Raw genomic sequence first — 24,950 nt, forward strand, 5'->3', positions numbered from 1 at the left:
AGTAAATCGGAGAAAGACGAAGGTAATGAGAAGTAGTAGAAATAAGAACAGCGAGAAACTTAACATCAGGATTGATGGTCACGAAGTCAATGAAGTTAAGGAATTCTGCTACCTAGGCAGTAAAATAACCAATGACGGACGGAGCAAGGAGGACATCAAAAGCAGACTCGCTATGGCAAAAAAGGCATTTCTGGCCAAGAGAAGTCTACTAATATCAAATACCGGCCTTAATTTGAGGAAGAAATTTCTGAGGATCTACGTCTGGAGTACAGTATTGTATGGTAGTGAAACATGGACTGTGGGAAAACCGGAACATAAGAGAATCGAAGCATTTGAGATGTCATGCTATAGACGAATGTTGAAAATTAGGTGGACTGATAAGGTAAGGAATCAGGAGGTTCTACGCAGAAAATGGCTCAAATGGCTCTGAGCGCTATGGGACTCAACATCTTAGGTCATAAGTCCCCTAGAACGTAGAACTACTTAAACCTAACTAACCTAAGGACATCACACACACCCATGCCCGAGGCAGGATTCGAACCTGCGACCGTAGCAGTCCCGCGGTTCCGGACTGCAGCGCCAGAACCGCTAGACCACCGCAGCCGACTTCTACGCAGAATCGGAGAGGAAAGGAATATGTGGAAAACACTAACAAGGAGAAGGGACAGGATGATAGGACATCTGCTAAGACATGAGGGAATGACTTCCATGGTACTAGAGGGAGAATTAAACTGCAACAGAGGGGCCATGGGTATTTGCTGATATAGTCTTCCGTATATTGAGAAATAATGCTATTTTTACAAAGTTCTCGTCTGTGAGCAGAGATCTGTTGATGTATTTCAGACGTAGAAATACGGTAAGTAGACCCTTTACATAATTTTTGGGTGAAAACTTGACCTTAAAAATTGAGACATTTCAGATACGTTTGAGTACAGACAGGTTGGCTGCTCTGTAGCTAAATTGTGATTCTGTGATTGGCTGTTTCATTTTCATAGACTGTAAGATACTGGGACATGATTAGAGGGGTTTGGAAGAGATGAGAGGGGGAAGAGGGGAGGGAGCAAAGAAGAGTTTAGAAACCACACCCAGGCTAGTTCCACCGTCTTGAATATTTTGTTTTTCTAAAATTTTTAAAAATTCCTTGGAAATCTATTTCAAATTTTTTGTTTAAATTTCCCACCATCCTACTGTTTGAAGTTTCCACTAGTGCTATCTTGCGTTTTTTAATTTCCCGCCATCTGTCATCTTGGATTTTGAAATACTAACAGAAACTGAAATTCCACGAATGCTTATCTGACTTGTCTTGAAAACTGTATCTGTGAGTGAAAGGCTCCATAGATATACTACTTATGTTTACTCGTATGTAGAATTTCAAAGTTTAACATCAGTCTGACACTGAGGTTATCAGAGACGCAGAAGGTGGTCTTGGGTAACAGTAGGATTGGAAGTCACTGTCCTGTTTTCATAGGTGTCATTCCAGAATTAGACTGAACTGATTTCTGGATTTCAGTCAAAACACAGATGTAAACAAGACACTGGAAATTGTACACTGCTGCTTCGGATTGCAGGTTTCTTAACCATTGTTTATGTATGCCATAACATGACTCAGAGATTCTTTGTATTCACGTATGTCCCTACCACTATTGGTAATTACTCTCCGACAACAACTTTCAGAATGCAGAATTAATAACGGTTCATTTCCTGTCTTTATCAAACTGAATATGTATTTGTCTATTTCATGATGACCTCTCTTCAGTAGAACTGTATAGGTGCAAGACGAGACATAGTCGATTTAGGTGACAAGCGATTGGTAATTGTCGATATTTTTATCTTGGTCGCTGTATAAAGAAGCGGATACTGGTTTCAGTTGTTGAGCAAACACTTTCAGCTCTATGAAACAGCAATTGGAGAAATTACACTGTTGATAGCTCAAAATATAAAAAAATTAAGTAAATATTGTTACAGTTGACTCTCAAGCCTCTAAAAATTGAATTTCTAGATAAACCGGTTTGGTTATATGTTCCCTTGAAAAACCCTGGATAAAATGAAGACATGAAATGTATTTGGGAACAGTCGATAAATCGAATGATTTTCATGACAGACCACCCGGAAACATTCTTTTCTGCTATGTTACACTACATAATTCGAATGGTTTATCAGTTTTTTTCGGTACATATTTCGTCATTCATCTCACATCGAAACTCAGCGATACAAGATGTATTATAGTATCTTTTATGGCAATATCTGGAAAGAAAACTCTAGCAGGAAGGTAGGAAATTATTGATACTATAGAATGGATAGTGAAAAAATGATGGATGCAGCGAAAACCCTGACAATTCGGTCATCACTCTGTCGACATTCCAGAAGCAAGCAGATTACTGAAAACCTTTGCTACGGAAGGAGGGAGGGTCTTGGCAACTTAAATTCCTGCGTCTTGAAGAAACTTATTCAAAAAGCCTAGTCAGTGTAGAATGTGTAAAGGAAAGGCTACATAATTTGCTGTTAGTTTCAACATTTAAGTGTTCACCTCTAGTTGCGGGTAGCTTAAAGACTGTTAAAAACATCCTTTTTAAGAAAATTTTTGATGAAAGGGCAGCTGTTGATGACCCAGTTTGTTCAGCGAGGAAAAGAGATCTTGGAAGCCTGCTTTCTCATAATTCCTCCTTGACCGCCAAATATTCGTTTAATCGAACTCTCAATTATTGATAATACATTATTGGCCATTAAAATTGCTACACCAACGGGTATTCATTGGACAAATATATTATACTAGAACTGACATGTGATTACATTTTCACGCAATTTGGGTGCATAGATCCTGAGAAATCAGTACCCAGAACAACCACCTCTGGCCGTAATAACGGCCTTGATACTCCTGGACATTGAGTCAAAGAGAGCTTGGATGGCGTGTACAGGTACGGTTGCCCATGCAGCTTCAACACGATACCACAGTTCATCACGAGTAGTGACTGGCGTATTGTGACGAGCCAATTGCTCGGCCACCATTGACCAAATGTTTTCAATTGGTGAGAGATCTGGAGAACGTGCTGGCCAGGGCAGCAGTCGAACATTTTCTGTATCCAGAAAGGCCCGTACAGGACCTGCAACATGCAGTCGTGCATTATGCTGCTGAAATGTAGGGTTTCACAGGGATCGAATGAAGGGTAGACCCACGGGTCGTAACACATCTGAAATGTAACGTCCACTGTTCAAAGTGACGTCAGTGCGAACAAGAGGTGACCGAGACGTGTAACCAATGGCACCCCATGCCATCACGCCGGATGATACGCCAGTATGGCGATGACGAATACACGCTTACAATGTGCGTTCACCGCGGTGTCGTCAAACACGGATGCGAGCATCATGATGCTGTAAAAAGAACCTGGATTCATCCGAAAAAATTACGTTTTGCCATTCGTGCACCCAGGTTCGTCGTTGAGTACACCATCGCAGGCGCTCCTGTCTGTGATGCAGCGTCAAGGGTAACCGCAGCCATGGTCTCCGAGCTGATAGTCCATGCTGCTGCAAACGTCGTCGAACTGTTCGTGCAGATGGTTGTTGTCTTGCAAACGTCCCCATCTGTTGACTCAGGGATCGAGACGTGGCTGCACGATGCGTTACAGCCATGCGGATAAGATGCCTGCCATCTCGACTACTAGTGATACGAGGTCGTTGGGATCCAGTACGGCGTTTCGTGTTACCCTACTGAACCCATCGATTCCATATTCTGCTAACAGACATTGGATCTCGACAAACGCGAGCAGCAATGACGCGATACGATAAACCGCAATCGCGATAGGCTACAATCCGACCTTTATCAAAGCCGGAAACGTGATGGTATGCATTTCTACTCCTTACACGAGGCATCACAACAACGTTTCACCAGGCAACGCCGGTCAACTGTTGTTTCCTCATGTCAGCACGTTGTAGGTGTCGCCACCGGCGCCAACCTTGTGTGAATGCTCTGAAAAGCTAACCATTTGCATATCACAGCATCTTCTTACTGTCGGTTAAATTTCGCGTCTGTAGCACGTCGTCTTCGTGGTGTAGCAATTTTAATGGCCAGTAGTGTATTTCTGAGTTCCCTTGAACTTCGAATTATCAAGAGTCGGCTATATATCCAGAGCTGTCATCAATGTAATTTCGCTTACTAAAAAATGTTTCCCACTACATTTCGTAGATCTGAAGATGGTTGTTCAACAACTGGAACCGGTCATATAACTTTTTGTTTATATTGCTACCAAGATAAATGAAGAACCATCTAGTAGTATAATGGAGCGAAAAGCCTGGAGTCCATTACTACATTTAAATCAGAGCAATAACGAATGTCTGTCGCCTAAAGGTGGCCGCCCACTCACGTGGACCTGGTCTGCACGCAGGGGCCGGTCGTGCGCCGTGTTCCAGTACCGGTGCCCGGCCGCCACGGAGGAGATGATCAACTACGACGCCCTGTGCCTCTGGCGCGAGATGGTGCGCTGGCTCACCATACACATCGTCGCACCCAACAACTGAGCCGGGCCTCCACCCACCTGCGGCCAGCCTGGGTTTGGGTGGACGGGATTTCACTGCACGTCTCCATCGGACGAAGAATATTATCGTAGAGCAGACGCATTTGGCTTTCGGTTATTAGCTTTTGCGGAAGTACCAAAAGTAGTTTCTCATTCTTTCGCCATGTATCAAGACTAGCGTTTGGACAGATTCATCTATGTCCTCTTATTACATGCTGTGTGCGTTTGTTTCAGGGGACTGCCAGTGGAGTAAATCTATATTATTCATCCATCTACTCTCCGCAGAGTTCTGACGAACAACAAGTTGTTAAAATATCTTCATAACTGAAAATTTTTTAGCTACTGTCAGCTGATGTGACGAAGAGAACGATTACCAGGAAACAAACGCTGGTCTTTCCGTCTTTCTACTTGCCTCTATTGGTGAAGTAGACGGCAAAAACTCATGTTACTCTTTACTGAACAATAAAATTCCGAAAATAATGTTACACAACTGTCTAGAAGTCGTCCAGCCGATGCCGATTTCATGCTTTCGCTTTCGGTTGCTCTTTATTTTATTCCAGGAATTGTCGCACAGTGCTGTTTATAACGCTTTGTTTCTAGCCATGCGCACATTGTTTTCGCAAGAAGAGCTGAACATGATATTTTTCAACTAGAATATAGCAATACCTGAATTTACGCCAGGTTCCATACATGAAAGTAAGGCTGAATAGCGTGTGCTGCGGGAAGCAAAGGAAAAGAACTGAGAGAGGATGGTCGGTGCTGGTGCATCGTATAATTAAAGACGTATTTCCACTGTCTTCCCATGTATCCATTTGTAATAAAAGTCTCATAAACAAAACAAAATACTGTAAAAATAAACTATATTCAATAATGTCCTTCTTTTAAAGTAATATTATGAAATAGTGAAAAATACATATCACTTCCAGGTGTGGGAGTAAACATGATATCATAAGAGCTGTGTGTGTGTGTGTATGTGTGTGAATGAATTCAAATTTTGTATCAGAATCATTTTTGTTATTACAATACACAATATTTACACTCCAAAGTAAGTGAATCTTCAATTTGCCAGCCCAGCACTCCTTGCCTCTCTTATGCAACGCTTTAACGCCTATGTAACTTCCTGGGAGGCCTCGAACAAATGACCTTTTCCTTTCTCAGCCAAGTATTTTACCCACTGAACTACCCAAGCACGACCCAGGCTCCAGCCTCACAGCTTTACTTCCGCTATTATCTCATTTACCTTCCAAAATTCTTGCAAGACTAACACTCCTGAAAGAAAGGATATAGCGGAGATATGGCTTAGCCACAGCCCGGGGTTGTTTCCAGAAGTTTGGAAGGTAGGTGAGATACTGCGGAACTAAAGCTGTGAGAACCGGTGGTGAGACTTGACGGCTAGCTTTGAATGTACCTGTCCGATATATGATCTGTACCAGTCCGGCGTATTCAGCAGCAGAAAACACAGTGCCATTGCTGACGTGCCAGCTTGTTGAATGGAGGAAGTCAGGCACATTTTGACCCCACCAGTTTCCAAATGAGATTGTTCCGTGAGGTGATGTTCATTCTGCTATTCTTCTAATAGTTTTGGAATTTAAGAGTTCTGTTAAGCATCAGTCACAGGTCTTCTGAAGAGTGAAAGTCCTTTGTTGGATCCCTGCCCATATTAGGTGAAGGTGTTGTAAAGTGGCCAGGGTGGGAAAAGTGGCCATTACTTACATTTTGCCCTGAACGGTGCTTGTGACTGCCGAGAAGGCTCGTACTAGTTCTAATAGATAGCATCATTGTTGTTAGTGAGTTTGTCAGAGGAAGCTAGTTCCGTTATTGTTTAGTAAAAACTCTTCCGATTTTCAGTTGTCTGATGTAAGGTAAGTGACCTATGTTATTCCTGTTAGCTCACTTAAATGCATAGTAATACGTTTTTACGATATCAATGTTTAAAGAATGTGTTTTCGCTCAGTGTCCACTTTTTCCAACAGTTATTTTTTATCTGATTACCCCATCGAAAGTTAGTTACTTCTGTATATCACGCATAATACTACACCTTGGCTTCTAAATCCCTTTATACACAAAGCTGTCGTCTATGTTTCTATCCCTTACTGATGATTTCGAGTAAATTAATTAATTATGTTTAAAACTGTCCCCGTTTATTAATATTTAAGGCAGTACAAAAATGAGATTGAAAACTGTCTGCTGCAGCCGCTTGGTATTTTTTAAAATATTGGAGCATCAAGAGGCTTTAACAATAAGTCCAAAAATCAGGGAATCAAACATCGCATTGTATTAGAATGTAAAATGCGATTGAGACGGTGAAGAATGATAAGATGTTTCTTTCTGCAGTAGCAAAGTAATTTAATATTTCAAGTAACATGCGGAAAAGAGTTCTGGGATAAAACAGAGATGCAGTAGGTAGTAAAAACATTATGGGAAACTTGAGGAGTCTATTCAGTGAAGCAGAACTAGAAGTCCTTAACTATATTTTTGCAAAGGAAAAGTGATTTTATCAGTCTACGGTGAATGACCTTCGGAGATCAGATTCCTGCTGACTGAGCAGAATAGAATACCATATAATTTTTATACTAATAACCTATGCCGAAAAGCTGGCAGGCGCTGCCAAATTAAATCCTTTGGTATATACAATATTTTCGTTTTCCCTTAGAAATATTTGGTGTGATATAATGCATAGTATCAGAATTTGTAAGCAGTAGGCTTCTATCAGGAACCATGGTTTAACTGAATTTCCCTTTCCGTTGTTACTTTACCCCACTCTCCCTGTATACAGCTCACAGATTCTCCGTTCCGTTGATGAAATACACAGACCTATCTAAAAAGGTTTATTCTTATCTGGTTCCTAAAGATTACTGAGGGAAGTTGTCAGATTTCTCCCTAGTGGCAAAGCTATTTCCATGGGCAGCGATTGCTGGTTCACTGGCACACAGAAAGGTCATTGTGTTAGAAGCCAGCCGTTGATTGTTGGTACAGACTTCGTTAGGAAGTGAAGTTGGAACACTTCCTTGATGCAGATCACTTTTCTGTCATCTCCAGTGATTACTCTGTGATCGGCAATCAACAAAAAACCTGAGGTTTTGCAGAAAAATGCCGACAAATTCACTTAGATGTCCTTAAGCAGGTTGTACACTGTGACATGCACTGACTGGTGACTGACAGTGTCATAGGTTGTCGTCAGATCCACGAAAGTTTCAGCAGTAACTTGACGGATTTCAGACTCATACTCTACGATGTAAGATTAAAGAGCTACTCTGTACTGTTTTCCTCATTTTGAAACCCTGCTTCCTCTTGTGCAAGTATTCATTTGTTGTTAGAATTATATTCAGAATCGTGAGTCCGTAGAGGTGGCTTAAAACGCCATCTGGCTTAATGTTCTTCGCATGATTTGCCTCCTCCCTGGTTTAAGAAGAGCTGTCAGTCTGATACTAAAATGTAGACTTTCGCGACCGGAAATATCGCTCGCTAGCGAGCCAGTGGGTGTGTTAGACCTTCCATCGAGCTACGGACCCCCTTGAAGATGTCTCCAGCAGTCGGAGACGAAACGCTGGGAATCGACACAGAAATCATCAACCGACCACGGCATAACAGCCCGGACAATTATAATGGACATGAGCTGTCAGTCTGCTCTTTCTCCTTATCTTCGGTATTTGGCACCTGCTCACGCAATTGCTGAAGACATATAGGATACATGCTCTTGCCATACCCCCTGGACGTGATCTAATCTGCCAACAGCTCTCTTCGATAGCCTTGTTTTGACATTTGAAATGCACTGGTTCATCCGATTCTTCCCGATGTCTTTGGTGTATGGTCGGTACTTCGTATTTGACTTCTCACTCGCGAGTAGCCGGTGAGGTACTTGGATAGTAACGATATACTAATGTGGAATTAACCTATGAGCAGTTCAATCGTTACTGAGGCGTCTCAGCCACTGCCATGCCTTGTGGCTGCTCTTGGTTAGATCCAGTTCTTGCACGAGTTTTTCTAAGTCTTCATTTTCGATGCTGTCAGATTCTAGTGTTGCTTGACCAGAACGATCTTTCTTCGTAGTACCGTGTCTTGCAAACCGAACAGTAAGTGATTAGGTGCCTCAATCACACGATATCGACATTCTCGGAACATTACCCTACAGTCTCAACGAGTGCATCTTGTGATTCAGAAGTCGACTTGAGGCTGGATTACTGCAGCATCCAACAAGCTTTTAAACTTCTCCCAGTAACTTTTCTTGAATTTATACCTCCTTCGAAATGGAACGCTATGACCTAACTGCTGCGTATACTGTATTTGGTAATGATTGGTAAACGCTGTGTGTTTGGAACAGAATTTAAGATTACTTTTATGCACTGCTGGGATATATTGTCACTGCTAAATATCAGTGGATCATAGCCGCGTTTCCATATAACACTGTTAAATTATGTGGGTTACTTCGGTTCTTGTATAAGACTCAGATGGTTACGTACACACCGAGTTGTGCTGTGCCAATCTCATTATCCTGCTCTTACGCCCATGTGGTGCTGTGGGATTTAAAGTCATTAATCACTTGTTTATTTTAGCGACGGAAGTTAGTAAGCATTCTGACACTGAGTTCAGAACGTAATGGTCTGTATGTCGTTGTAGTTGTACAAAGCTTTCGCTTTTCAACTTCAGTGTATACCAACTCTATTGATATAGTATCCGATATAGGATCTGTAAATTTGGGTCAATAGAGACTGGATCTATAGCAGAAAGTAGCCAAAAGTGTTTTATGTATTCACAGAAAATATAGTGTCTACGAGAGTCGATAAAAAATAACGAAACTTGTGTTTTTAATAATTGATAATACAAGTACAAGTCGTTTTTCTAAATAAACCCCTGCTTTCTAAACAATTTTTTCCAGCGAATAGGTAACTTTGATATCCCGCCCTCGTTGAATGAAGTCGTTCGTGGCTGCAGCCATTTCAAGCCCAGAGTCCTCGTTGAATCATTGAACTCCCAGAGCTTCTTTGAGTGGACCAAGACATGAAAGTCACAAACAGGTAGGTGTGGGCTGCAGGAAGGGTTTTAAAGTGTTTACTAGGCGAGTTGCTCCAATTTTTGTTTGGTCAGGGCTACTGTGCTGGTATATACGTCGACTTGCAGAAGAACATTCTCTTATCGAGAAGTAACTTCGTTTGCCACAAAATGCCTTTCTTAACTCGCAGTAGCATACAATTTTTATCGTCCTACATCCGCGCAAATGTCGATATGCAACAAACCACGCGTAAAGGAAGAAAAAATACAGTTGCCATGAACTTTCCAGCTGACAACCGAGACTTTATTATCACCGATCTCCTCTCTCCCTGCTTTCTTCTTTTGATTTAGGGGTGTAAATTATGCACCCACGTTTCATCAAAGGCGATAACGCGAGTCAGAAACGAAGCTCCCTTCTTGTGAAATGTAGCCAAGATACGTTCAGACCACTGCGAACGGTTCAATTTTTGAGCAGTGGTCAAAAGAAACCCTAGTTTATCTGTGATAATGGCCAGAGTGCTGTCATCACTTATCCCGACCTTATCTGCAAACTAAACGACCATCAAACGTCTCTCACGCTCTTGAAGTTGTTGAACACGGTGAATGTTGTTACATGTGATGTAGACGGAGGTTCGACGATTGCTGCTCGCATTCTCAACATGCTCAGGGACCTCCACGAACTGCTTGTGCCAGGGAAACATTCGATAGCATAAAAATATCTTTTCTTTGAACTAGTCATTTTTCGGAGCGAGAAACTCCACGATCCACCGTAACGTGAGTGGCTGTGTGTATTTAGTGTACCAATGTTATTCCCCCTTCTTCCACATCCATTGTCGGATGGTCCGTGTGTAAAAAGAGTGTCGATTTAATTTTAAGGTCTTAGACGTCAAGCGAAATTAATGCTGTAGGAAGCAGTAAGTTTTCTTCGCCCATTTTGGAACGAGGGCTTCCAGAATCTTGTGAGTAGGTCTCTTCTTGATACACCATGTCTTCTCTAGTAATGTCTCCCACTGCATTTTGCTGAACATACGTGTAACACTATCTTTCCTGTCGTATATAAAGTTGATCTTCAAATATAACAAATTCTTTACGCGAAATCTTAAACACATAATTCTAATTTGAAAATACAGCTGTTTCAGTAATTCATTTCATGAAAAACTAATAACATTGAAGACCGAATGCTTGCCCCTCGATATAGCACCACTTACCATAATCTTGGTTCTTGCTTTGTAAATTCTTATCAAAATAGTGGGAACACCAAAGTGAACGTTACCTTACTAGTTCGGCTCCTGTTGTATAACTGTGATATAACACAAAATAGTAACATGCAGTTCATTCCTTGGAATTCATACCATTAGTAATGAACGGTGGAACGTACTTATGAACTATAATGGTGCTTGAAACCTACCTCAGATTTTGCAACACGACCATTCTAAATATCATGAAGTTATCGTTTGCGTTTCATGTAGTCTATTCTAGGAGACTGACAAAAATGTATTAGAAGTTCAGACTGCTTCACAAGAAAATCAACGGTCGCGGAGTAAGAATGAATGAAGACCTGAGTTTCAACTCTGGTCGACAGAGTAGTTCTTTCGAAAAAAAATGTATACAAAATAGAATCGGCTGTAACGTAACTGAAGTAACTATACGAGTATATGAGTGAAGTGGAATAGCTTTTCCTATACGGCATGCGTGTATACTGATCGACCTCCAGTAGAGCAACATCAGTTCGATACTACGACCTGATAATTATTTGTTCCATTATTTTGAGAACCATTTGTGTTTAGAAACACTTTACAATACAAAAATTCCCTTGTTACGTTTTAAGAGAAAACAATCAGAAATACTACTGTGTTATATTCGTGCTCCAGTAAAGAAAACATTTACCATGGCGGGGGAACCCAGTCCTGTAAAAATTACAGAAAACCATAGAAAGTTTACAGCATTCACTACGTACAGAGATATTATTGACAAGAATCTGAAACCAAGAAACCGGTAACTCTTAAGAAAGATAACTGGAAAAGGAACTTGTCTTCCACTATGATTTCTTTGGAAATGAAATAGTAACTCTGCTTTTTTATATTTGATTTGTTTTTGTTATTCTCAGCCCCTAACCAAACAGTAAGGTTCTTTCCAGAGAAGTGGAAAGCGAGCTGGTAATGGGCCATAGCGTTCCCCACTTGGAAATACTTAGCAGCGAATTTTCAGTTCGTCATCTGCCAAAGGACTAAGGGAAGTCTCCCGAGAACCTTAGTCAGAACCATGGGATGGGAACTGCTTGAAATTTAATGCTGGGACAATGTATTCCAGGAAAAAATATGAAAGCATTGTGTATGTAATTATTTATGTATACAACAGTGTCATGTCGATTACGTGTTACCCATATGCAGTGTTATCGTGTTGTTGCCGTTCCCTGACTCTGTGTGTCGCACGATCGACTCCCACTGGGTTACAGTGCCTTAACGTTATAATTGCATACGACGGCGTATTTCACAAATGTAAATGGCAAAATCATTGTACGTAAATTAAGTTGGGCCGTATTCTTCAGTGCCACCTAATAGTCGCAGTGAGAAATGGGAACTTATGTATAATTAAATACTCAATGGATATGGATAGACGTGATATAAACTGCTATACTTCTTCTTCTCTAGTTTGTATGCATGTAGCGCCCTCAGTATCTTACGAGAAGAATAAAGAAAACACAGTTAGCAGTTGATGCAATTCTGTATGAAGTCTGTCTGCATCTGAAAGTGTATGGGCGCGGTGAATGAAGGTTTCGAGAAGGTCCGTGCCAGTTACTGGTAACTTGTAGAAAGGAACCCATTGAGTGCGACGTCGCAAGTTCAATCTTTAGTAAGTCTCATTTGAAAGTGTTGTGTTAACAATTATGACAGGAAACATATTAGCTGCTAATGAATCATACGCATCAGAAGGGTGACAGAAAAGGAGTGTCCGAGAGGTGCAGAAATCAACATTCTATGGGATGTATGGATTACCCTTTGTGGTGCCACCGCCAGACACCACACTTGCTAGGTGGTAGCCTTTAAATCGGCCGCGGTCCGTTAGTATACGTCGGACCCGCGTGTCGCCCCAATCAGTGATTGCAGACCGAGCGCCGCCACACGGCAGGTCTAGTCTAGAGAGACTCCATAGCACTCGCCCAGTTGTACAGCCGACTTTGCTAGCGATTGTTCACTGCCTACATACGCTCCCATTTGCAGAGACGACAGTTTAGCATAGCCTTCAGCTACGTCATTTGCTACGACCTAGCAAGGCGCCATATTCTTCAAGAATGTATTATGAACTGATAATATTGTGAATCATGTACCGTTAAGAGCGACGTTCATCATTAATGGATTAAAATTAAGTATCAAACCAAGAACGTCCGCTTTCTGAATTCTAATTCCTTGGCATGTTCCAGACCTCACGTCAGTATAGTTCTTCCCTCCTCACGCCAGCCTGCGTGAGCTAAAAGGCGTGCATTTCGGCCTCCTCTAGTAACACGGTGTTGGCTCTTCTGCCAACACAAAACCCTTCACAAACTGTACGTCGTCGACATTCAAGAAATGTTCTAAACAAACCATTCACTTGCATCTTAAACACGAAATGAAAAATTGCGCCCCATAGTAATCAGAGGTTCACACCATCAAGATCGAAGGCGAACTGCTTGGGAGCTACAGACCGCCCAACACGTTCAGCTAGGTAACCACTCTTAAAGAATGTATATGGAATCACATTAGTGTGACGGATTGATGAGGACTGATGGAATGTCACAGCATGCAACAGAATGCGAAACAGTCTGCCGTGGAGCTTATCGTGAAACGCTTTAAAAGGCGTAGCTGCAGGTGTGCGATAGTATGTTTTTTAGGCACGGAAAAAACAAACATCCAGAAGGTGAATTGGTCCAGTGGTTCAAGGTGATATGAATTGCAATGTCACACACTTTTCAGGAAAGATAGTTTGCTCTAAAGGAGTACGAATTTTATACGCAGCCTAGAAATTTAGCAAAAACAAGTTATTTTGACCAGGTATTGGCCAAAAGCAGCGATCATACCATAGTGGTAGTTCTCTTACCTCCATTTTCGCACTCTCTCTTGCTGTGACGTAAATATTCCCTACTGGCCTTGCACGATCACGCACACGAGAAAGAATTGTAGGGGATCGAGCATCTTCAACATCTCGCAGCACAATAAATAACTTCCAACCAATTTACTATCCAGATTAACAGTCAGCACAATTGTACAAGAATTATTCAGGCACTGATATTAGTTGATCCTTATACAGCTCTCTTGGTACCTCTAATTTCTAGGGTCCTTTTCATTTGCGTTCCATCGTCAAAGCCCCTTTCGTCGGAGCTGAAAAAAATTCCTTACTGAACGGCGGGATAAGTTTGTTTAACTTATCCTCAAATTTCCGGCTGATTCCGCAGTTTACTGTGCATCGTCAAGTTGATGATTTGTTTGAAATTTCTTTATCTTACGTCTTCCAATTATGTAGCACTGTTTGAAGTGGTTTTACTATCCACTGCTTCTCTTGAAACCACTGTAATCTACGTCGCCCGCAGTTTGATGTGCATGACGTAGCAGGCCACTGCCACGCACATCCTGTAAACTGCATCGAGCATCCATCAAACGCGCATCGGGTTTTGTAACAAGTGCACCTTGTCCTCCCTTGAATGTCCTTAGTTTTCCTTATGCACTTCACGGTCATATTGCTGCGGATTTATTCGAAATGTGTTCATAATAGTTCTTTTTTACTATGATGCGGATGATCTTCCGTGTAAGTAATTATGTTTAGTACCCCATCCTTCGACAATGATTATCCTTTTTTCCACTGGAGACGGTATTTTTGGCTCCCTGTCCGACGAGGATGATGAACTACATGACTCGGCGCCTGTTTCAGTATTACTTTCACTTGTTACGTACGTATCGTCGTCATTGTAGCCCTCATGTACATTGTCCGCACAGACCAGCGTGTACGACACCACACATTCCACTGACCCATCTTTCATAAACGCTAATATTTCATCTTCCTCTTCTTCCTCACTCTGCGAAATTTGTTAGACTTCTTTTTCATGTAGTCTTACTTCGGCAACTGTTGTTGTAGATACAATCCAATGTTTCCTTTGTTTATGGTTGCCATTGCTATGCTTTGTATAAACAGCACTAGCCTTGTAGCACTGTTATGAGTTATTTGTCGATTAAGAGGTTCAACTACGCTCCGTATGCTCACATTGGATACCTCCAGTCCCGTCCCGTGTTGCCATTAGTGGCTAATATTATGGTTACAAGGTAGATAATATTTGGAACGCAAAATGCCGTAAACATCATTGGCCTTTTGCGACCTCGCACTCAAAGGGTTCCTTGTAAGACGGATCTATGGGAGTGGCATTTCAACACACCGTCGATGTAATGTCCGTGTGTACCGTCACTCCTACGGGCCAATAAGATGCGTGAAAACAGGAGAATATGATTTTCTTCAACTCCATAGTAGTTTTTGTCTAGTGCTGTGTGGAGATAAGATGTTAAAAAAAACTTCTGGAGAATGTCGAAACTCTGAATCACGCACACGAGAAAGAACCGTAAGGGCAGAGCATCTCCAATATCTCGCATCACAATAAATAACTTTCCAGACAATTTATCATACAGATTAACAGTCGGCACAATTGTACAAGAATGCTGAAGGCACATAGTGTAAATGTGTTGTCAACATATTGCCACAATACTGTAAGTTATGAAACTGAGTCCAGTGCCGCTTCTCACAAGTCTCCACAAAAAAGTTTGGCCACCGACATATTTCTGCAATTTTACCGAACGAAGATGATCCGCACACTAAATAGAAAAGCTCAGTGTAATTTCGGCTGTATGTATCTGTAGATGAGCTGAAAGCTCTGCTTCGAAATATCATGGTAGCAAGTCACCGATATCTGCCAGTTCTTCCATAACTTCATGGAAAAATACTCCGGGGAAATGTTAAATACTATATTTTTAAACATTGACAACGAAGATGCGCCTTGTTTGCTGTAGTACGTTAATGAGAGTCACAACAATATGTTTCTACTTTGTATAAATTTATCAGACACGTAATTATGCTTAGCACAAACAGAAGGCAGTTCGTAGTAATTTAATAAAAATTGCAAATGGTGCACGTGTGCATTTAAATTCTACTGCTGTATTTCGCTGTTTGAGCATTGAATCGGAATCAGTGGAATTAAGGTAAACTCTCGACATCTCCATCTCAAAGGCAAGATAAAAGGGATATAATTTCGGCTTGTAAATATACTGGAAATACTTATCATCTCCATCGGCTTAGCAGCTACTTTTTCCACTTGGACAGGTAATGTATTTAATGGAGGGATGTAGTATCATCAGAAGTTCAAAATTTTTTGCTGATCTCGAGTACTTTGGCACTGCAAGAAATACAGTGTCTACAGGAATTTACACAGTTGTATTAAGAGCAGCCGTGGGACAATATGAAAGACGCTTGCTTGAAAAGTAGTGACAGCGTGCTATATTTATCATTACTCAGTATTTCGGTTCTGGATTTGTTTGATTTAGAAGATACTCCGAAAAATAATATTTATGTTAGAAGGAAAAACAACGAAACTGTATAGCACGGTCGACATTGGTGAGGTTCTACGAGAGATTTAACCATCGTCGACACTTATTGACCCCTTCCCTCCTTCCGTTAAAATTCATCATTCACCTAACTGGCACATAGGCGCTTTATATGATGACACTTCTTTTATTCCAAGCGATACCAGCGAATACCCAAAATCAATAACTATAACAATATGGAAACAAAACGTGGATCGCGTAAATCGTGATCTCTAAATCCTGGAACATGAAGTATCAGCTCACCAAAATATGGCAGCCCACATGACAGAGGTAAGTAGAAGTTTTTCCACCCAAGTATAAAGAAAGTAGCGACAAACTATACGAACTAAATTTGTCTCCTTTCTGACGCGCACTGCTTACATGCAATACAGAATCCATCAGTGAGCCCTTTTTTCTTACCGTATGACGTACTCCCTATTCGTAAGTAAGAGTACACAAGCATTAAATATAAGCATGCAAATCCTTACCCTGTTTATTGCAGAAAATCAGAATCCCATTCCTTTATAAAACGAGTTTATTTCAAAAGAGAATAAACTATTCAGGAAATAAATAAATAAATTAAATAAATAAATCACCAATGAACAAATGCATCAAAATCATCTTTACAGAAATAGTAACACGCGAGGGCAATAAACCCATCGTTTTACAATTTGACTATGTAACTGTAGCGACAGAGATGCATTTTCTTGGGTTTCTTAAGCAGTGGTCTTCATACTTGAGCAAGAGGTACATGTTCTTATTCTATACGTCCAAAATTTGTAGCAATTGAAAGAAACGGGTTATCTGGATATTAAGTTACATTCTGTACTAACGAACATATGATAAGCGATCACACAAACATAGTGCTTAACACTATTGGTGGACTCTTCATGTAAATGTACGAATTAATATGTGTAATAATTACGACAAGAAATTTTGTACAACTAACAAATTATCAATGGCTGTGTTATTTATACGTCTAATTTGTTCGTCGAACACAAGGAAACAAAATATTTGGAAAAAATTCACTGTGTACTTAGTATCATACACTTAAAAAAAATTGAACAGTAAATTTTTAAAGTCCTCGTCGGCTGAAAGAAATTGTATTTGAATCACCCGTGAAGTCAACATCAGATATTAAGGAACGAAGTCATTTGATGTATTATAAATATCTGAAATCTGTGGTATTTGAAAATTTTTTCATTTTAATACCAGTGAAAGATACTTTTTCTTGCACTATTGCCACCAAGCAATATATTTTAGCTTTTACGCCTCCTAGAATCCCGTCGTGCAATATCACTCATTCTACATTTTGAACAAGGTTCGTAATTTAAGGTGTTTAAGATGATGTCTTGGTAATTTTCTGCGTAGTGATTGACGATAACGAGTACCTCCACTGCACTAAAAGCACGTTGAGTCAGTGGCTCGTGTTTTGATAACATATCTATTAAAACGACCAAAAGTTCCGTGAGTGTTCCTAATCGGTACTGATGCACAACCCATCTCTAAGCCTCGAAGCAACTTCCTTTACTCTTATTGACTCGTTTTTGACTTTTGGTCGCAGCTACATCCGCCTAATCAATTAAACAGTAAATGTAATTCCCTTTACTTTCAAATAAAGATTATACATTTCGATGTTTCTCCCCACATTCTATGAACGTAGCGTACGTTACACAGAAATTAATTCCTTGCCAGGTACACGTTCACTCACAAGATACACTTGTTCTTAGAAATGGATTACACTGATCACGTCTTCCTTAACAATGGTACTTTTGAAAAGATCTAATTAATAACCTTTTTTTTAAAAAAATAAGCAGCTTTCGGTGATTACAATAAACGGATAATCAGTATTGCAGCACCCTGACACCGGCAGTTGAAGTAAGAGCTGTAAAGATTGCTTAGACAACGGAACAAGCTGAGCTCACATCAACGCATTCTAATTTATTAATACATCCGCTCCTAAATCTCTTAGTTGTCGATTGTTATTTGGTAGAGTGCCTGGCCATGGTCTTCTCTTGGAACAAGAAGATATTATTTTCTCTTACTACACTGCCAACGAAGTAGGGCGTTTAATGTTTCCGAATTCTCAAATACTCAGATACCGTTTGTCAAAAATCCATTGCTATCAGTGACGATGTTTTGAGCAGTTCTAGAGGGGTGCAGAAAGAACACTTAGGTCCTTTATCACTTAATAGCACCTGATTAATGTTCGTACTAATCAAAGTACGACCCGTAATTGATTCAAACACGATAATCTGTCTGTGATATCGTATGTCTGATGCTTTAGATTTTCGCCATCAGGATGCTGCAGTGAAGCGGTGTACCTGCTTACATTAGTTCTGGCCGAGGGACTAATGAGACCATACACAGCAGGTATGGGATTTGTACAGAATGCGTGAGAGAAATGTTCCATGCCTCGACATTACGGTTAAATGGAACAAACAGTCTAGTGCAGGGAGTGATTCAGTGATGGTTCTGAGGAAACGACTGGAATGCTAGAAGGGCAGACTGGTTTTTCCCGTCCCAAAGACAGAAGCCGCTGCGGCAGACTCCACTGCGAGTGTGTTTTGCGGATTCTGTCTGGGCAGGTTGGCCGGCGTCCAGGCGGCTGAGCCATTCCAGTTCCTGGAGGGGCTGGTCGCGGTCACTGGGTCAGAGCTCGGTGTTGACGGTGCAGGCCGGGTACAGCGCCAGGCAGTCCTTCTGGTCCTGGCCGTCGCGGGCCGCCTGCACGTAGCGGTGGAAGCGCGCCACCGCCGAGTTGGCGACCGCGGGCCGCTGCAGCTCCTCGGGGTCCCTGCGGACACGTCGTAGCCTGTCTGAGAAACTGGACCGAGCCGACATTTTAACAACAACTAAAACAAGGAGTACACCCAAAAAAAAGAAATAGACGGAGTAAGTATTCCTGAATTCGAATCAAGAACAATTGCCAACATGAGGAACTTAGATGTAGATGTCCTTCGAGCTCGGTGCAGCAAAGCAGCTTAATCCTAGATTACTACACCCTTGCAAAATTTACAATTGCAGTTGGTGTCAATTCGCGGTTCCCTTCAATCTGGTATTGTCAATATAAGATGTAAAACAGGAAATTTTCTACTTATTTTGTATGTGACATATCACGGGAGACCTTATAATTGTAATTAACAAGTGCATAAACTACAATTATAAATTTGAATAAAAAAATGTAGTGGTAAAGTTTAGAATGGTGACATCACCCACCCCCTTAAGGGCTCTAATGCTAAACCGCCAAACAATTAAGTGCCTGGCAGAGGGTTCAATGAACCAGCTTCAAGCTGTCTCTCTACCGCTCCACTCTCGAACGGCGCGTGGAAAAAACGAGCACTTAAATTTTTCTGTACGAGCCCTGATTTCTCTTATTTTATCGAGATGATCATTTCTCCCTATGTAAGTAGGTGCTAACAGAATGTTTTCGCAATCGGAGGAGAAAACTAGTGATTGAATTTTCATGAGAATATCCCGTCGCAACGCAAAACACCTTTGTTTTAATCATTGCACTCCAATTCACGTATCTTGTCTGTGGCACTACCTCCCTTATTTCGCGATAATACAAAACGAGCCGCCCTTCTTTGAAATTTTTCGTTGCCATCCGGCAGTCCCACCTGATGCGGATCCCACACCGCACAGCAGTACTCCAGAATAGGGCGTATAAGTGTGGTGTAAGCAGTCTCTTTAGTAGATCTGTTGCACCTTCTAAGTGTTCTACGACCAATGAATGGCAGTCTTTGATTTGCTCTACCCACCACATTATCTATATGATCGTTCCAATTTTGGTTATTTGTAATTGTAATCCATAAGTATTTAGTTGAATTTACAGCCTTGAGACTTATGTGACTTATCGCGTAATCGAAATTTAGCGGATTTCTTTTAGTACTCATGTAAATAAATTCACACTTTCCATTATTCGTGGTCAATTGCCACTTTTCGCACCGTACAGGTATCTTATCTAATCATTTTGCAATTCGTTTTAGTCATCTGATGACATTACAAGACGGTAAATGATAGCATCGTCTGAAAATAATCTAAGAAGGCTACTCAGATTGTCTCATATGTCGTTAATATAGATCTGGAACAATAGAGCGTCTATAACACTTCCTTGGGGAACGCCAGATATTACTTCTGTTTTACTCGATGACTTTTCGTCTGTTACTACGAATTGTGACCTTTCTCACAGGAAATCACGAATGAAGTCGGACAACTAAGGTGATATTCCATAGGCACACAGTTTTGTTAGAAGACGCTTGTGAGGAACGGTGTCGAAAGCCTTCTGGAAATCTAAAAATATGGAATCAATTTGACATCCCCTATCGATAGCACTCATTACTTCATGAGTATAAAGACATAGATGTGTTTCACAAGAACGATGTTTGCTGAATCCTTGCTAAATAGATCGTATTCTTCGAGGTAAATCATATTGTTCGAACACAGTATATGTTCCAAAGCCCTACTGCAAATCGACGTTAGTGATGTGGGCCCGTAGTTCAGCGGATTACTCCTATTTCCGTTTTTGGGTATTGGTGTGACTTGAGCAATTTTCAAGTCTTTCAGTACGGAACTTTCTGTGAGCGAGCGGTTGTATATAACTGCTTAATATGGAGCTATTGCATCAGCATACTCTGAAAGGAACCTTTCGTCTTCTTTGGTGAAGGAGTTTCGGAAAACCGTGTTTAATAATTCTGCTTTAGTGGCACTGTCATCAGTGACTTTATCGTTGTTATCGCGGAGTGAAGGTATTGATTGCGTTTTGCTACTGGTGTGCTTTATGTACGACCAGAATCGCTTTGGGTTTTCTGCCAAATTCTGAGACAGAGTTTCATTGTGGAAATTACTGAAAGCATCTCGCATTGACGTACGCGCTATATTTCTAACTTCTGCAAAACTTTGCCACTCTTGGGGATTTTGCGTTTTTTTAAATTTGGCATGCTTTTTTCGTTGCTTCTGCAAAAGCGATCTGATCCGTTTTGTCTTCTAAGTGTTCTGCCAATAAAACGCAGTCTTTAGTCTGTCTTCCCCGCAACATTGTCTATGTGATCGTTCCAATCGCCCGATAGTCGAAGATTCATACCTGAATCCTCGAAAGTTGCTCAAGTCACACCAAGTACTGAAGAAAGGAAATAGGTGTAATCCACTGACTTACAAATGGCTCTGAGCACTATGGGACCCAAGATTTGAGGTCATTAGTCCCCTAGAACTTATAAGTACTTAAACCTAACTAACCTAAGGACATCACACGCATCCATGCCCGAGGCAGGATTCGAACCTGCGACCGTAGCGGTCGCGCGGACCCAGACTGAAGCGCCTAGAACCGCTCGGTCACAGCGGCCGGCCCAGTGACTTACAGACTCATATCGCTAACGTCGATTTTGGAACATATACTGTCTTCGAAGAAAACGATTTATCGACAAATAACCAACACGGATTCAGAATACATCGTTGTTGGGAATCACGATTAGCGCTTTATTCGCACGAAGTACTGAGTGTTACCGACAGGGGATATCGAATTGATTCCAGAACGCTTTTCACGCCGTTCCTCACAAGCTACTATGGAGTATCGTCTCAGTTGTGCGACTGTATTAGGAATTTCCGTTGGAAAGGTCACAGTTCATAGTGTGTGTGTGTGTATTGAACCGGGGACCAAGAAACGACGGGGAGGCTTCGTCCCCGCCGTAGCCCTCAGCGGTTCACAACCAAACAACAGGCTACAGCAGTCCATTCAACCCGCCGCCGCCCCACAGCGAACCCAGGGTTATTGTGCGGTTCGTACCCTGTAGGTAGACTCACATTCACAAAAAAACAAAAAAAAAAAACCACCATGAACGACTAGATACAGGACATTCATATTCACAGGACATGTACATTAGTATGTTCTGCAGAATTGATTACCATTTGATCCATGTCGGCCCGTGAGTTCAAGGCTAACATCGATACCGCGGCGCCAACGCTACGTACTGGTAAAATGTGCCTGTGTCTGTCGTTGTCGCTATAAACCATTAGTAATGGATCAGTGTGACTTGAGCAGACACTCAGGCTGCCTCGCAGGCGTGTGCGCGAACCGTACCGTCAAATCAGTGAGTTTGAAAGCGGACAGATTATGGGTAAGAGAGAATGTGATGCATCCATTCGGGAATTTGCTGCTCATGTTGGACAAAGTGTTTCGGCAGTGCAACGACTGTGTGCAGAATGGTTCACAGAAGGCCGTAGAACACGACTAAGTGTGTCAGGTCTCACAACCCACGTCAACCCCTAAGAAGATCGACACGTCATCCGAATGGCACTGCAGGATAGACCTGCATCCTCCTCGGCTCTGGTGCAACAATGTCACACTATCAGCGGTGATCGTCCGTCGCCGTTTATAACAGCATGAGTTACGTGTGCGTCGTCCATTTCTTCGTCAACCTTTGAAGTACGTGCAGAAACATGCTAGACGTCAATGGTGGCTGGAACGATGTCACTGGGGACAGGAATGGCATCGATGGACAAATCCAGGTACTGTTTATTTGAAAATGATGGCAGCATTTTGATTCGCCGCAGACAGAGGGAGCGGCATCACAGTGACTGGATTCGCGCAAGACACACAGAGTCAGTTCGAGGCCTTATGGTGCGGTTTGCTGTTGGTTACAACGACAAATTACAGTTAGTGCGTGTCCAGGGCACTGTGAGCAGTGAGATCTACGTGAATGACATCCTGCGACCCGTAGCCATACCCTTTCTGCACAACACCCCAGACGTCATTTTTCAGTAAGACATATTGCTGCACCAACACGTACGTTCTTGGTGTCACAGGATGTCAGCCTCTTGCCCTGGCCCACCAGATCACCAAACTTGTCATCGATAGAAAATGTATCGGATATGGTGAAGCGACGGAAGCAGTGCTGTGACCCAATGCCAACCACCACAGATGAACTTTGGAACCCGGTGAATGCATCATGGATGGCTACACCACAGCCAGTCGCGCCTTGTACTCGTCGATGCCATCATGCATGGAAGAAGTTATCAAGGCCCAAGGTGGGCCCTGTGCTGGGCAACAGCACACATGCTGAACCGAGGTGACTGAAATGTTGGTCATTTCTGCAGAACATGTTAATGTACATGTTCTGCGAATACGAACGTCCTATCAGTAGTCATTGAAGGTATTCCGTTTTTTTTTTCTTCTGAACATGAGTGTATATTACTTTGTGAACTAGTATGCAAAACAGTCGATTCTTCTCCTTGCTTTGTTCATTTGTGTTAAATCAAGTGCCATGACTGTACGCATCATGGCCATATACCTGTTGAATGAAAATATGTGATACACTCATAACATTTTGGGGAATAATTTGTCTTTGTAAATTTCAGATTTTTCATACCACGTGGCTGTCAGTGAATAGTAAGCTCTGTATCTTACCAGAATGGAGACAACAAAGCCAGGGTCTGTGCGGTTTTTACGAAAAAAAAGGCGTGCTCTCTTGTGTTGAACGGGAACTTCTACTTCTTCGTCAGTTTTTATACGATTTCAGTTGATTAACGGTGAGAAAGTGAAACGTATAAAATCTTCGTATACTCGCAGTTAGAAACTAAGTAGTCCACTGCATGATCACTTATTACATGCTATAGCAGAATATAAAAAAAATGGCTCTGAGCACTATGGGACTCAACATCGGAGGTCATCAGTCCGCTAGAACTTGTTGTTGTTGTTGTGGTCTTCAGTCCTGAGACTGGTTTGATGCAGCTCTCCATGCTACTCTATCCTGTGCAAGCTTCTTCATCTCCCAGTACCTACTGCAACCTACATCCTTCTGAATCTGCTTAGTGTATGCATCTCTTGGTCTCCCCCTACGATTTTTACCCTCCACGCTGCCCTCCAATACTAAATTGGTGATCCCTTGATGCCTCAGAACATGTCCTACCAACCGATCCCTTCTTCTGGTCAAGTTGTGCCACAAACTCCTCTTCTCCCCAATCCTATTCAGTACCTCCTCATTAGTTATGTGATCTACCCATCTAATCTTCAGCATTCTTCTGTAGCACCACATTTCGAAAGCTTCTATTCTCTTCTTGTCCAAACTATTTATCGTCCATGTTTCACTTCCATACATGGCTACACTCCATACAAATACTTTCAGAAAAGACTTCCTGACACTTAAATCTATACTCGATGTTAACAAATTTCTCTTCTTCAGAAACGATTTCCTTGCCATTGCCAGTCTACATTTTATATCCTCTCTACTTCGTCCATCATCAGTTATTTTGCTCCCCAAATAGCAAAACTCCTTTACTACTTTAAGTGTCTCATTTCCTAATCTAATACCTTCAACATCACCCGACTTAATTCGACTACATTCCATTATCCTCGTTTTGCTTTTGTTGATGTTCATCTTATACCCTCCTTTCAAGACACTGTCCATTCCGTTCAACTGCTCTTCCAAGTCCTTTGCTGTCTCTGACAGAATTACAATGTCATCGGCGAACCTCAAAGTTTTTATTTCTTCTCCATGGATTTTAATACCTACTCCGAATTTTTCTTTTGTTTCCTTTACTGCTTGCTCAATATACAGATTGAATAACATCGGGGAGAGGCTACAACCCTGTCTTACTCCCTTCCCAACCACTGCTTCCCTTTCATGCCCCTCGACTCTTATAACCGCCATCTGGTTTCTGTACAAATTGTAAATAGCCTTTCGCTCCCTGTATTTTACCCCTGCCACCTTTAGAATTTGAAAGAGAGTATTCCAGTCAACATTGTCAAAAGCTTTCTCTAAGTCTACAAATGCTAGAAACGTAGGTTTGCCTTTCCTTAATCTTTCTTCTAAGATAAGTCGTAAGGTCAGTATTGCCTCACGTGTTCCAGTATTTCTACGGA

At 41.6% G+C, this 24,950-nt stretch overlaps 2 protein-coding genes across 2 annotated transcripts in view; one reads left to right on the top strand and one right to left on the bottom strand.

Annotated features, from left to right (window-relative positions):
* Positions 1 to 5,553, top strand: part of LOC126251597 (uncharacterized) — a 112,282-nt gene extending 106,729 nt beyond the window's left edge. Inside the window, exon 6 of the mRNA XM_049952131.1 lies at positions 4,380 to 5,553. Coding sequence (XP_049808088.1) covers positions 4,380 to 4,512 — 133 coding nt within the window. The 3' untranslated portion in view covers positions 4,513 to 5,553. The remainder of the gene's footprint in view (positions 1 to 4,379) is intronic.
* Positions 5,554 to 16,695: 11,142 nt separating this feature from the next.
* The window catches only part of LOC126251765 (uncharacterized), a 169,093-nt gene continuing 160,838 nt past the window's right edge, over positions 16,696 to 24,950 (bottom strand). The window contains exon 6 of the mRNA XM_049952385.1: positions 16,696 to 18,890. Coding sequence (XP_049808342.1) covers positions 18,746 to 18,890 — 145 coding nt within the window. The 3' untranslated portion in view covers positions 16,696 to 18,745. The remainder of the gene's footprint in view (positions 18,891 to 24,950) is intronic.

The sequence above is a fragment of the Schistocerca nitens genome, chromosome 4 (assembly GCF_023898315.1).
Source record: "Schistocerca nitens isolate TAMUIC-IGC-003100 chromosome 4, iqSchNite1.1, whole genome shotgun sequence".
NCBI lineage: Eukaryota > Metazoa > Arthropoda > Insecta > Orthoptera > Acrididae > Schistocerca > Schistocerca nitens.